Source organism: Nannospalax galili, unplaced genomic scaffold (genome assembly GCF_000622305.1).
Source record: "Nannospalax galili isolate Female #2095 unplaced genomic scaffold, S.galili_v1.0 scaffold318, whole genome shotgun sequence".
NCBI classification, from domain to species: domain Eukaryota; kingdom Metazoa; phylum Chordata; class Mammalia; order Rodentia; family Spalacidae; genus Nannospalax; species Nannospalax galili.
In genome coordinates this window covers 3,750,367-3,764,500 of record NW_008341889.1, presented here as the reverse complement: position 1 = coordinate 3,764,500, position 14,134 = coordinate 3,750,367, and the positions used below count along the sequence as shown (strand labels likewise).

The window sequence follows — 14,134 nt, the reverse complement described above, 5'->3', positions numbered from 1 at the left end:
TTAAGGGAGAGGGGAGGGAAGGGTATACAAGGAACCTAGGGGATAAGGGGAAAGAAGGAGCTCAAGAGAGGTAGGACCATAGGAGAAGGGTATTATTAAAGGAGAAAGGGAGGAAATGGGGGCACCTTAAGTAGGGAAATCATGATGGAGGTGTTAGACAATGCGAGAGATAAATAATGCCTAGCTAGTTTTAAAAACCAGAGGGAACCATATTAGTCGAGCAACCTACTGACAAATTATACATAGCAGATCAAGAAATATGTGACTAGGTAAGGTTTATCTGAGAACAACTGGTCTTTGCCCAAGATTTACCTACCTGGCACACAGTAATTAAAAGTACCAGACTGGTGGAACTAACCTTCTTGGATGTTTAACAGACATACTTTGAGGCCTGTACTAATTTGTTCAGAGGGACATAAAGGACAGTGTTTGCTTCTTGCCCTCCTAGGTCAACTGAAGTTCTATATGAGCATCTCCCAAAATGTCCTGTAATTGTGGTGGGTCACCTGTCCTCTTGATCAAGGAGGCTGAGGAGACCCCACGAGATGGACATGAACCAGTGTCCAGTCTATAAAGAAGAGGGTCAACACAGAGGAAACATTTCCTCCATGCTTTGAAGCGAAGCCAGCCGTGGTCAAGCAGGACCTTTGACTTATCTACACATAGGTGGAACTGGTAAAAGAAAGGAGCCAGAGGCTCCTCCCAAGCCCATGTGACCCCTGAGGAACAGATCCTAAAACGACCTTAAGAGTAAAAATAAATCGGTTTATCTGTATTAAAGGGACCAATATAACTTTTTAAGAGTCCATATGTATAGCTAAAGGCTACATAGAAAACAACAATGCCAGATAGGAGATACCTTCTTTTGAGTTTTTTGGCCTGGGTCCCTCACATAACAAGCAACAATGCCAGATAGGAGATACCTTCTTTTGAGTTGTTAAGGAGTATTGACAACTGATTGTGCTAGAAGAGGAACAGCTGACCCTCCTAAAACAAACACCTCTAGATAGGCTGACTAGATTCACCAGAAGGGCAAGTAGTGGGGATTGGCTGGGGTGCTGACAACAACGCAGACAGTAGCAGGGATACCAGAGCATAAGGGCTCTAGTCGGGGGAGGGAGGCTATAGGAGGGTGCCATCTGGGAAGTGGGTGTATAGTCGAATAAGACGAATAAGCTGACTAGGTTCACCAGATGGACAAGTAGTGGGGAATGGCTGGGGGTCCCGACCATACAGCAGATGGTAGCAGGGATATCAGAGTGTAAAGACTCTAGTGGGAGGAAGGAGGCTATGGGAGGGTGCCATCTGGGAAGTGAGATAGTTGAATATAGTTGAATAAGATGGTTTGGGATGTTCTGTGTGATACACACACACACACACACACACAAATCAACAAATTTAAAAATGTATTATATTTGAGGAGGAAGTATCACACACACACACACACACACACAAATCAACAAATTTTAAGACATGTATTATATTTGAGGAGGGAGCATGGAAATGTATGTCATGCTAATTGGTAGAGGTGATAAACATTACCAGTGAAATCTACCCAATGTCTTTCATTAATTAGTAGAGGTGATGAACATTACCATTGAAATCTACCCGATGACTTTATGGACATACAGAGGCACCAAGGATCCAAGTGCAAATGATTATGACTAGTAATAAGCAGATACATACAGATTAGAGATGCATGCGCCAACATCTCAATGTTAGTAGCAAAAACAGTGAGTCTTTCTGTAAGAAACAATATATTTTAGAATGAAATGATGATCTTTTCTGAGGGTTAAAAATTTATTCAATTTTATGTCTTACAGGGTTTATACTGAGTTCAATATTGTATAACTGTATTGATTCAATAGTGAACCTCGAAATTTTATAGCCACTTTTGAAGGAGCTGTGTCTTTGCTCTGGAAACTGTTATTGGGCATGTTAAAGCTGTAATGATATGCTTCTTCTAAAAAATATATATTTAAAAAAATAAGGTGGAGAGTGACTAAGGAAGACACTCAACACTGACCTCGAGCCTCCACACACACCAGCATGTATACATGTGTGCAAACACATAGAGAGAGAGAGAGAGAGAGAGAAAGAGAGAGAGAAAGAGAGAATAAAGTAGTTGATAAGAAGAAAGAAGACTTTAGATTCCAGGTACCCTTCTATGTATTATGTATTTTGTGTCATGCCAGTATTTATATCCATCCACAGGAAAAATGAAACTATAGTAAATCTTCAAAAAATATTTTGTTTTAATTTGAGACATCTAAGTATTTTTGCAGGTCCCAGTGTGCTTTGTGTCTTTTTAATTTACACTGTGAATGAATGTTTGATGGTGGGAAGAACACTTGTTGATTAAAATTTAGCATAACCTGAATTCTTTTGTTCATCTACACTGGAGGTAGGGAGGAGGGTGGAAGTCAGAGATCCTTAAACACAGCTTATGTTCTTGCCCTCATAATCTAATTGATATTTTAAGAAAATCCCTGCTTTCCTGAACTCACATGTCCAATGGGTTCTACCTACCAGTTCTGGCCAGGCCATGTGGAATCATAAAGAATAAATTTGAGCTCCTTTGTCCTGTCATGTCTTCATATATTAAAATTTTAACCTTAACAGTCAGTAAAGTTTTTTTTCTAATCAAAATGTTTTATTCTTTTATCTTTTAAAAGTTTGAATAAATATTATTTTCTTCTCAGATTAGTTCTTAACTTTTGGGGGAAACATACCCTCTCAATAAAAATTTGGCATGTACTTCTGTACCATATATTCTAAGATACAGCCATTTTCCCCAACCCTTCCCTGACTCAGGAATCATAGTTGGAGGCAATCTTATGGGTAGACTATGAGGTAAGACGATGTGGGACCTTCATTATAAGAATTCTTCTTCCATAAATATGAAGCCAAATTATATATTGACTAAACTAAGTAAATCAAGTAAATCGTATCCCTCCCATGTGGTCTCTGGTCAAACCCCTTCCCTGAGAATTCTTGCACTAAGATAATTGCAGCTCAGAGAGCATGACCTCCCTCCCCTGACAGTGAATTTATCCTTGGTGTGTTTTCAGTGAATAAGAAACACCTAACTTAATGTATGCCATTTTCTCTCTCCAAATTTAGGCAGCCTTGTCCAAGCAGGCATAAGATTTCTCTTCTGTGTACTAAGCAAGGTGAGAACAGTGGTGGATCATGGAATATGACGTTAATTAAACTGGGTTGACTCCTGGAAAGCATGATCACTTGTGATAACAAAAGCTCAGTATCTCCCTACGCTTGATGTTGAATCACAGCTATGACTTCTGTTCTTGTTAGATTGTGGTCGCCGCCCGGCTGCCCGAATGAACAAAAGGATCCTTGGGGGTCGGACAAGTCGTCCTGGGAGGTGGCCATGGCAGTGTTCTCTGCAGAGTGAACCCAGTGGACATATTTGCGGCTGTGTCCTCATCGCCAAGAAGTGGGTTCTGACAGTTGCGCACTGCTTTGAGGGGTAAGCTGCGCCCTTTCATGTTGGTTTCTCATGGATCTGATCACTTGTCACTTGGGAATTCTCAGTGGCATATGTAACCCTTGAAGCCACTTCAGTGCAAATATTACAGCTGCTCTCCTTCCCAGGCCTTTATCTGTGGAGATCCTTCTCCTTTGTCATCTTCTTATGTGATGCTCACTGATGGGCAATGACTGTGGAACTGCTATGATGTACTAAAAAGGGCGGAAAAAGAAGCTCAGAAGATTGACTCCCCAGACAGATTTAGCCTCTGTTCTGGACCTCTTAAATGCATTCTACACACATGAATTTAAATAGAAATGACTTATTTAAAAGCCACCTGAGGTTCAGATGAACCACTAGTAGGTAGTTTGAGAAACACAGTTAAAGGTACTGTGTATTAGGTTTCTCCAAGAAACAGAACCACTCTGCATTCCAACAGTCTCGTCCTCACAAGCTTGGTGTGGGCATGAAGTGAGATGGGCTATGGAAAGCCTTAAGAACCATGCACAAAAATTCAATAAAAATATACACTGAGAAAAAAATTAAAGAAAGAACCATGTTTGACAGCAGCTGGTAATACCTTGATAAAGGTACATATGTCTTTTAAAACGTTGTGCATTTTCCCCTAGCATTGTGGTCTGTTTTGCCAACATTATTTAGCTCCTTCATTTCAGTTACTTCCTCATCATCCTGAAGGTGATCCCTGTTAACAACCTGATGACTGTTCCTCCATGGCTCTAAACACATTCATGATTCACAAGGTGTCATTATTTTTATAATCTGAAATCACACTTTTTACTGGTTGCTTTTCTCTTTTGGTGATATGCGATGGGCATGCCTCTAGGTCAATTCACATAGGTCCAGCTCGATCTTTTTGGATGCTAAATCTTCTTCTGAAGTGTAGATTCATCATGAGTCTTTTCTACTAGTATCCAGCTGGTGAATATTTTAGTTAGTTTCAGTTTGCTGTTAGGTTAACAATGCTGAAAAGCTCCTCTCATGCGGTGCTACTTTTACTGTTTCTAGAGGAGATCAAACATATATGCAGCTCCACATGAAGATTATAGTGATGGATGCTTGCTTTGTTCCTTGATGAGTTTAGTAAACAGACATATTTAAACATGTACTTAAAATACAGTGCAACAAGTGATAGAATGCAATGGAAATGCGTGTGTTAGTTATTTGATTGCTCTCTTGGGGAAATAATATATAAAAATCAAACCAGTGCCTCTGCTTGAGAACTTTCTTTGAGACCCAGCATGGTTGGAAGAGTCTGTGGAGTATGTCAAGAAGCACACTGTGATGACGTTGCTCTGGAAGAGGACAGATGTTTCCAGATGTCTTTTCTAGTTCTGATTTGCAATTCTCAGTAAACAGAATATTATGCTAGCAAAAGAATATCCATCAAAAGGTGATTACCTAAGTGAGTCCAACAGGTTTTTAAGGGAGCACCACTCCTAATGTGCTGATTAATCCAAGCTCACAGCTGCTCTTTTCCTCTCCATGCGTATCAAAGTTTTCTCATGCACTGGAGGTTCTATACGGCTAAGAAGGAAGCTTGAAATAAGAAAGAAGTCTGTTTATAATTAATGAAATGGATATGATATCAAAGGTCTTGAAGAAATTTAACAGAACACAGAATTTGCCAGAGCTGTCAAGAGGAGCCCGAATATGCATACGAGGTTAGAGACTGGCCAACTTCAAACAAGCCCTCGCTTGACTGTGTACTCAGAAACCCAATTCTGTTTTATGGTCTCTCCAGTGGCACTGCAGGCATTTCAGAATTTTTAATTGTAATACATATTCTCTGCTGGGGCCATCCATTGCTGCAATTATTTGGATTTATTTCATATCCGGACCCTGAACTTTGGCAAGGCCCAGCATGACCCATCTGTATGCTCTCTCAGCCTGCCTGTCTCTTTTAATTATATTGGTTGGGAACAATGATAATTTGTTTTGCTCTTCTGTAGAGAGGAATTTAAAAGCACCAGATGAAAATTAAAAGCATGGGATACCAGCTTGAGCCCGATATGCCCCAATACCAATTCATCTTCAAAGGTTCCAAGAAAGAAAGGCTTTGATGTTCTGTGGTAATTTAACAGGCAGTTTTCCTCCTTTCCTTCACCTCTGAGAGACCGAAGGCTGAACTTCCCAGGCTGGCCCATAGTGAGTAATGGTCAAGGACATAATTCCTTTCCAGGGAACCTGCAGAAGAAGCTGCCATTCTGTTACGGAACCACAGTCTTTAACCTTGTCGTGTCAAGCATGTCCTGATTGCTACCACACCAGCTCTTCAGTCCAACAGGATTTTTGGCTGTGGGTCTGCATTTCTGCCCCAATTACCTAGCTTCTTTCTTCTCTTACCTAACATGGTCTTCTGGGAGTTGACAAGTCCTTCAACTCTTTCATTCCTGGATCATTTTGCCAGACACACTAAGAAGACTTCCAAAGCGAATAGCACATTTTGTAATCTTTTTATTCATGCTCTTAAGAACATTAGACAAAATGAAAATTAGTGCTATGTCTGACTTTCAACATCAATTGATCTTTAACAGCCCTTGCTAATCTTTTTTTCTGGAAAGCTCCTTTTCTCGGTCTCCACAGAACAAATCATGTGCTTGCTTGCTCTGTTGCCCTGACTTGACATTTTGTTTTGTTTTTACTTTACTCAGAAAAGCAATTACTAAGGACTGTGTTGTATCCTTTGGGTTGCCTCTTCGTCTTGGTGCTTACGAACTAGGCCAGTCCTTCACAATTTGGTTTTCCATTCCATTAGGATTTAATCCATTCCTATCAGTCAAAATGCCTATGAACAGAGATTCCGGACTTTGGGTCCATGCTTCCCCTGTGTACTAATCTTCAGCATTATTGGTGCATGGGTCGTTGTGATTTTGGGACTCATGTGGTGACTGTGACTTGTCTCCAAGCACCCCACTGCTCTGCCCCCTATCAGGGTATTTTTATCTTCCACTCTTCAGTTAAAAAAAAAAAGGCTAATAGTTGGCCTAAACTATAGACCAATTCCCATAGTTTCTGGGACTTCTAGGAGCTAAGAGATTCCTTTCCACCCTTAACTTTTGATTAACAGAAAACTTTAGACAAATTAAATTTAGCAAAGGTCAATCAAGCAAAGAGTGGCTGTGTCTTGGGCAGCCCTAGAGCCAGAAGTGCTTGAGGCTGATTGGTCCCAGCGTTGCCACCCTCTCCTATTCATGCTCGGTGCTGCACCTACAGCAGAAAAGCTGATCATTGTTGGAAAATATCTATACACCCAGGAGCTAACTGAGCTCATGTCGAATGTATGACCGTGGACCTCAGATGAACATCTAACACAACGGACAGTTTCATAGCAAAGTCTGCTTCTTACCGTGAGAGGAAATCATTTGACAGCTTTCCCTCTCTCAACAAATCTCCATCACCTTCTTCTGATCTCATCTGATGGATGATAGAGCTGACATCATATCTTTTACTTTGTCTTCCGATTCCAAAAATGTCTTGTATCTTTGGTCACATCCTCTAGTCTGCCTTGAGGTCGATGTGCCCCTTCTCCTGTTTCAGAACAGTTATGCCCCTCTTAGCTTTTCAGAGCCTTTCCTCCTAAAAGCATCATTTCTACTCTGCACTGGTTTCTCCCTGGAAGGTGGATCATCCCCTCACACCTGTGCCTTGACATGGCTTAAACCGCTTCCCTCCACTTACTTCTGTATTTACCTATTGTTCCATTTGGGCTGGCTTATGGGGAGCTCCTAAAAATGTTTGCTGCCATCACTTTCTCCACATTGCCACATCTCATTTTCTCCCTAGCCTGTGATAGTTGGGCTGTCATCAAGACTGGTACAGAAATGACACAATTTTTTTTTTTTTATTGAGCGTTCGTACATTCCATACAACAGTTCTTAATCAAATTTAGACTCCCTCCCCCATCCGTTCTCCCCCTCCCCCCCACCACTGGACCTCATGTATTCCGCCATATGTGTTAAGTCCTCTCCAGTCAAGCATTTGTACCCAGATGTCCTTCTGCACAAATTCATCTACTGGAGTCTAGTCAGAAATGACAGTTAACCAGAATTTTGTGATGACTTTCTTCTTGCTGATCCAAAGGTGAATTTTCAGTTTTCAGCTCACTAGAGCCCTCCATTATCTGATCATTGCACCCTTCTTGGAGTAACGTGTCCACTTTTCTTCTAGAATAACAAAAGATCTTTTGGCTTTCATTTTATTTTGATTTTCCTTCTCTTGTTATTAGGCTACTGAATACTCCAGAGCCAGTGCATGACGTTTTTATGTCCTCAGTCACTGATCCAAATACATGGTTTTTAAAAACATTTTTCCATATTTGAGAAAAAATGATATTACCATACTTAAATATCAAATATTATTAGAATTTCAAATTTATATTTCCTCCTATCCTAGCTTTCCTCCCAAGTATCATTACTGTCTGCTTTACACATATATGTTTTACTGCTTACATAAGATGTCCATTTAAATGTATAATAAACACCCTACTTTACATGGCCAAAATAAAATTATTGGCTCCTCCCATCTCTCAGTGCCCAGATAACTACTTCACAAATTCCTCATCTTAATGATATTTGTTAGCATCCTCTTGGATTTTCTTAATCATTATACCTTCAGCTCTTTAGCAGTTGGGGCTATAGTATTCTGAAACTAAGAACGTCAACTTATCTACAGAGGGTCATTGATCTCTTACCAACTCTTCTCATATTTTGAACTATACATCAGTTCAGTATTTCAGTGTGTTAAGTACACATACATATTTAACCATATGGAAGATGAATTTTATGGCTATTATCCGCAGATCATTCTCCCTGACTGGAGAAGGAGGAGGCAGGGGGAGTTGTTAATAGTTCTGCTTGCTTGTCTTCTGAGATTAAATTATCTGCAATAACGTGTACTCCATTTCTTGTATATAATTTCACTGAGGAGTCATTTTAATGTTCTACATTTTTCTTTTGAAACAAGCTCTCGCTCATTTTATGGCTAAGTCTTCTTGATAATTGCTATGGTTTCCTGCTACTTAGTGACAGACTTTCCAATTTCACAGTGCTGGAATCTATACGTAGTCACATTTTCACATTTACTGTTTAGATGCTTCTTCCTTTTTAAATTCACTTACTACTATCGCATGTGATGGTAGCATACAAAACTGACAGCGAATGCTGCCATTTCTACTAAGCAGTACTTGCTTTAAGAAGCTATGGGCACATCATCATGCATCTCTCTCTCTCTCTCTCTCTCTCTCTCTCTCTCTCCTCTCTGAAGTCTGACTGTCAAAGATCCAGGATATGTATTTGATTAAATCATTCTGTTGGCTTTTCTGGACCCTGGCATCACAGAACAGTCCTCTCTATATAATTTTACAACTGATGAGTGACTACCCATCACCCCTTGGAGATACGCTTAGCAAAGCAGTATGTTCTCCTGCCACTTGCCATCATATTACTCACAATGTGTCTCTACTCACCGGAACAGTTTTCCCTCCTAGGACTGGCATCTAGTTCCTTGGTTGATAGCTATGGATGTTACCCATGGCTTTAAAGTTTAGTAGAAAGTTATGGTCTAGGCATTCAAATAACCAGCATTCTGACCTATTAGTTACTGCCACTTACTATCGCTGTGACATAAGTGATTCAATCGTCATTAAGGATTTCTATGTATGTCTCATAGGAGGTGTGAGAATCAGTTGAAATACTGTATACAAACACTTGAAAAATAATAAGAATCATCAACAGATGGAGAATCTAGGCTATTGCTCTAGTTTGCCTTTAACAATCTTATCTAACTTTTAAAACTGTGGATATTTTTGCATGAAGTCTGCATCTCTGGTTTTCCTTGAATGATTGGAAAGTAAGAGCACACTGAGTATTCCAACAGGACAGCAGTTAGCTGGTGCTGAGAGGCTGATGACCTGGGGCTAAGCTTGTAGCCTGATGTCCTCTCTTGACTGACTTACAGCTGGCCCCTTCATTCATTTTCAACATCCCTAGTCTAAAGCCTGTGTACTCTTTCTGCTACAGATAATTATTTGATAATATCTTACTTTTAAAGTAAGAGGTTCCTAAGATACATGGAATAGCAATGATGCTGTACTGTGATGTTTCTTTACTTAGTGCAGATTTGGTAAACTTCAAATTGTCTCCAGATTACCATCTATCTGTGCTGGCTTTGGAGTTAAGTCTTATTACATAGGATGAGTCTTATTATACTTGTTAACTATAAGTATTAATTTTCCTTTGTTTACAGGTAAAGTATTTAGTTTAAAATAGTCAAAGTAAAACTAGAAATGGTCAGAGCAAAGAAAATTTTGCTGCGCTTCAAAGTAGATAAAGATGGGAAAAAAATCTCTAAATTCGCTGGATGAAACTGGGTTGTAGCTCAGTGGGAGAGCTTGCCTTAACCCTGGGATCAATCCCCAGCACTATAAAGAATAAAAATTTTAAAGTAAAATTGATTAGCAGAATTAGGTCAAAATGTCATATTTTCCTATCTAAATTAGAATTGAGTGTAGCAAACTGCAAAGTGGCAGGTTATTCTACCCATAAATAGATGCCATAGTACATATGAGATATATGAGTCACAAGGTTTCCCTTAACAGTTCATAGCTGAAACTTGTGAGTTGAAATTATAACATCTTAAGCTCATCTATAAAGTATATTCATATAAAATAATAGAATAAGCGGGAATAAAAATTGACCTTAAATGTGAGTTACATGAAATGAAGTCTATCTGCAGCAAGAATGAAAACAGAGAAATGGCTAAAAGCTTTCTTGGCTGATTTCATTGTGGTTGTTCAGCTGTCACTCAGTGGGCCTGCTTGCTCACTGTTAGAGCCTGATCATTTGTGTCTATGTGTGCTCACCTACGTATGTCTGTGTGTGCATGTTTGTATGGGTGCGGTTGTATATGCACATGTGTGTGCATGTCTGTGGAAGCCAGACAGGTCATTCCTCAGATGCCATCCATTTTTTCTTTTTGAAATAGGGTCTCTCATAGGCCCGGCACTTGCCTAGTTCTCTACAGGCTGGCTGGTCAGCAAGCAAGCCCTAGGTCTTCACCTCCCAAGTTGGGAGTTATAAGTGTGCAGCATCACATTTAGCTGTTAACTGTAGGTTCTGGGAATCAAATTCAGGCCCTTGTGCAAAGCAAACTTATTACCATCTGAGGTATTTCCCCAGCCCTTAGAGAATAATCATTTTTACAGAAATGTTAGGATGGTCCTTTTCTCCCGGCTGCTACCTTGAGGCCTGTCAGACAAGGGGAAGCAGTCCTAATTATGCTGTGGATTTTCAGGGCATATATACTTGGTTTGTTTTTTTTTTTTTTCTTCCTGATTTGCTGCTTTACTCTTAAAAAACATATTGTGTCCCTGTGTGTTTTCTCTACTGCCCACTTTTGAATGACATGTAGCCTTGAACTGTTTTCTGTTTTCTGCCTTTCTAGAGACAGGGCTGCCTGTTCCTTCATTCTGACTTATTTTTCTAGTATGTGCTCAGGATTCCCATCCACCGTTCGTGTACCTCTCCTTAACCTCAGAAACCCCTTTCAAACAACGAGTTACCGTTTTCCCAGTTCTCCTCTCATAGTTGTGGGGGAAGAACTTAAGTTCTCATATCATGAACAACTGAGGGAATAATTTGGTGTGCTTTCTCCTTGTCTTACTTCTGGCTGACATTAGTGCCACAAGGACCCTAAGTGATGTAGCAAGTCTATTGATCATAAGTTATTAACATTTAGTGGTTTTATTGACTTAGGTTTTATTGTTAGATTTAAATTAACCCCAATATAATAATTGTCCTGAGTTTTTATGTTATTTCATTAAAAATAATTAAGAATGCTTATTTGAAATACAGCTTTCTGCAACAATCAGAGCTTATTAGCTGTGGTGTGGGGATAGGAAGCTACAAATTAAGCATGTAATAAACTAATTTGAAATAAAATTTTGTAGGTTTTGGATGTTGTAAACAGTAAAATTTCATGTGAATATGGAATTCCCTCGATGGCCATGTACTTAATCCCCTAGAGTTAAAAAAAAAAAAAAGGAACAAGGGGCTGGAGAAAGGAAATAAAGAAGAAAACCCTGTACTTTGACGGCAGCATTATGTAGTGAAAACTTATTTTGTAACATTACTTTGTGGGCTTACACGACAGCACTTCCTCCAATTTACTGTAATCATTTCATGAACTTTCCACCTTCACTTAGCCCTATGATCCGTACAAGCAAAGCTTGTGCCTTCCTTGGTTATTGTAGTCTTCAGAGCACAATGCTTGGATGGAGAGATTGTTATTTATTTATTTATTTATTTATTTATTTATTTATTTATTATTATTATTTTATCTATCTATATATCATCTATCTATCTATCATCTATCATCTATCATCTATCTATTTATATTGTATACAATCTACGACAAAATTTTCGGTAGGTTTGTCCTTATTTCATTGAAAACAAATTGCAAATGTACAGAATGCATGAGTGTATAGACCTGCTTAGTGGAGTTTGGGTGATGTCTAAGTTGAGGGTTCTGAAAAAAAGAGTGGGAGCCATGTGGAAACTGGGGGAACAACAAAAGAGGGAGCACAGGGTTGGAAATGCCCTTCTCTCTTCAGAAAATACAAAGTACTGGTTGGGAGGGGGTGCATGCCTTTAATACCAGCACTTGGGAAGCGGAGGCAGGCAGCTCTCTGTGAGTTCAAGGCCAGCCTGGTCTACATAGTGAGTTCCAGGTCAGCTGGGGTACAGAGATTATGGTCCTGGGGACTGAATGTATAGGATGTATCTGAAATGTGTAAAAGATCAGTGGAGAATTGTGAGCAGGAGATGGTCTTGATCTAATTTTAGTTTATAAAGATCACCTAAGAAAAGGAGGCCCACCATTTGGAAGGTCATTTCCATGGTCCAGTTAGATGAGATAAGCTTGGTTTTGAACAGAAGCAAGAGAGGAGGTAGAAATGACAAGGTGCAGGATACATGTCAAGGTAGGAATGAGGAGGCCTTTCTGATGTTCCCAATGCTGGGTCTAGGAGAGGGAAACGACTCACCTGGTCACTGGTGATTGCAAGCATTTGATTGCTAAAAATGAATCCTGAATACTTACAAAATCACCAAATATGGATGGGGTGAGCCCTCACTAAATCTTGGCTATTATCAAACATCCAGTTGGCTCAAGTATATGGCTTGGGGCAGAGAATTGAGCTTGTTATATCCATTTTGGAGTCACCAAACTATAGGTGGTATTTAGAACCACTAGGCTACAAGAAATGATGAAGAGTGTAGAATGCATAGGAAATGCTGAGGGTCGGGTCCCAGAGCACTTCAGCATTGTCACTGAGACCTGGGGAGAAGGAACTAGAAGACTTGGGGTGAGTGAGTGCACCCAAGAGATGGGAGGGAGTTCTGGATGATGATAATACTTGTAACCTCAGGGGAGAAAACTAATTTTTTTTCTTTTCTCTATTTTTTTTCTTTTTTAAAATTATTTATTATAACCAAATTATTAGAAGAGGCATTTCATTACAGCAGCACTGACATATTCAATAACAATTTCCAGAGCTAAGATGATTCTCTTTCAAAACTGGCTGTAAATTAGTAGGTTCACAATTGAGTTAATACAGTTATACAATATTGAACTCAGTATAAGCCCTGTAAGACATAAAATTGAATAAGTTTTTTAACGTTTAAAAAAGATCTCCATTTCATTTTAGAATACATTGTTCCATGCAGAAAGACTCATTGTTTTTGTTACTAACACTGAGATGTTGGCGCATGCAATATGTGTTTCTAATCTCTTTATATCTGATTATTACTAGTCACAGTCGGTTACTTTCTGAGCTCCTTGGCATCTGAGCATGGATAAAAAGTCATCAGGTAGATTTCAATGGTAATGTTTTTCACATCTACTAGTTATTAAGGAGCAAATTTTTATGCTTTGAAGAATTTTTTTTTATAGACCCATTTCCCAGGTAGCACCCTCCCATAGCTTTCCCTCCCTGCCTAGAGCCCTTATACTTTGATATCCCTGCTACTGTCTGCTGTGTTGCCAGCACCCCCAGCCTTTCCCCACTACTTGTCCTTCTGGTGAATCTAGTCAGCCTGTATAGAGGTCTTTGTTTTAGGAGGGCCAGCTGTTCCTCATCTAGCGGTATTCAGTTGTCAATATTCCTTTGGATAAGATTGGGGTCTGCTATTCAATTTCCCACTTCTCTGCTGGGTTACTGTCTGGGAATCCCTTTGGCCACTTTGGCCAACAACTCAGAAGGAGGTATTGCCTGTCAGGCATTGTTGCTTGTTATGTAGCCTTTAGCTATACATATGGACTCTTATGAAATTATATTGGCCCATTTGATCTTTGGTTAGACTTCCCTTTTGGGTGTTTAAGGACATACAATTGGACCAGATAAAATGATTTGTTTTTACTCTTGAGGTCGTTGGAGGACCTGTTCCTCAGGGGTCCCATGGGATTGGGAGGAGCCCCTGGCTCCTTTCTTCTACCAGTTCCATCTATGTGAAGATAAGTCAAAGGTCCTACTCGACCATTGTTGGCTTCTCTTGGAAGCATGGAGGAAATTATTCCTCCGTGATGACCCTCCTCTTTATAGACTGGACACTGGTTCCAGTCCATCTG

At 39.7% G+C, this 14,134-nt stretch overlaps 1 protein-coding gene across 4 annotated transcripts in view; it reads left to right on the top strand.

Moving 5' to 3' along the window:
• The window catches only part of Corin (corin, serine peptidase), a 277,674-nt gene that overhangs the window by 251,431 nt on the left and 12,109 nt on the right, over positions 1 to 14,134 (top strand). For all 4 annotated transcript variants that reach the window (XM_029565706.1, XM_029565707.1, XM_029565705.1 and 1 more), the window contains 2 exons: positions 3,124 to 3,173; positions 3,316 to 3,490. In XM_029565706.1, the coding sequence (XP_029421566.1) occupies positions 3,124 to 3,173; positions 3,316 to 3,490 (225 nt within the window). The remainder of the gene's footprint in view (positions 1 to 3,123; positions 3,174 to 3,315; positions 3,491 to 14,134) is intronic.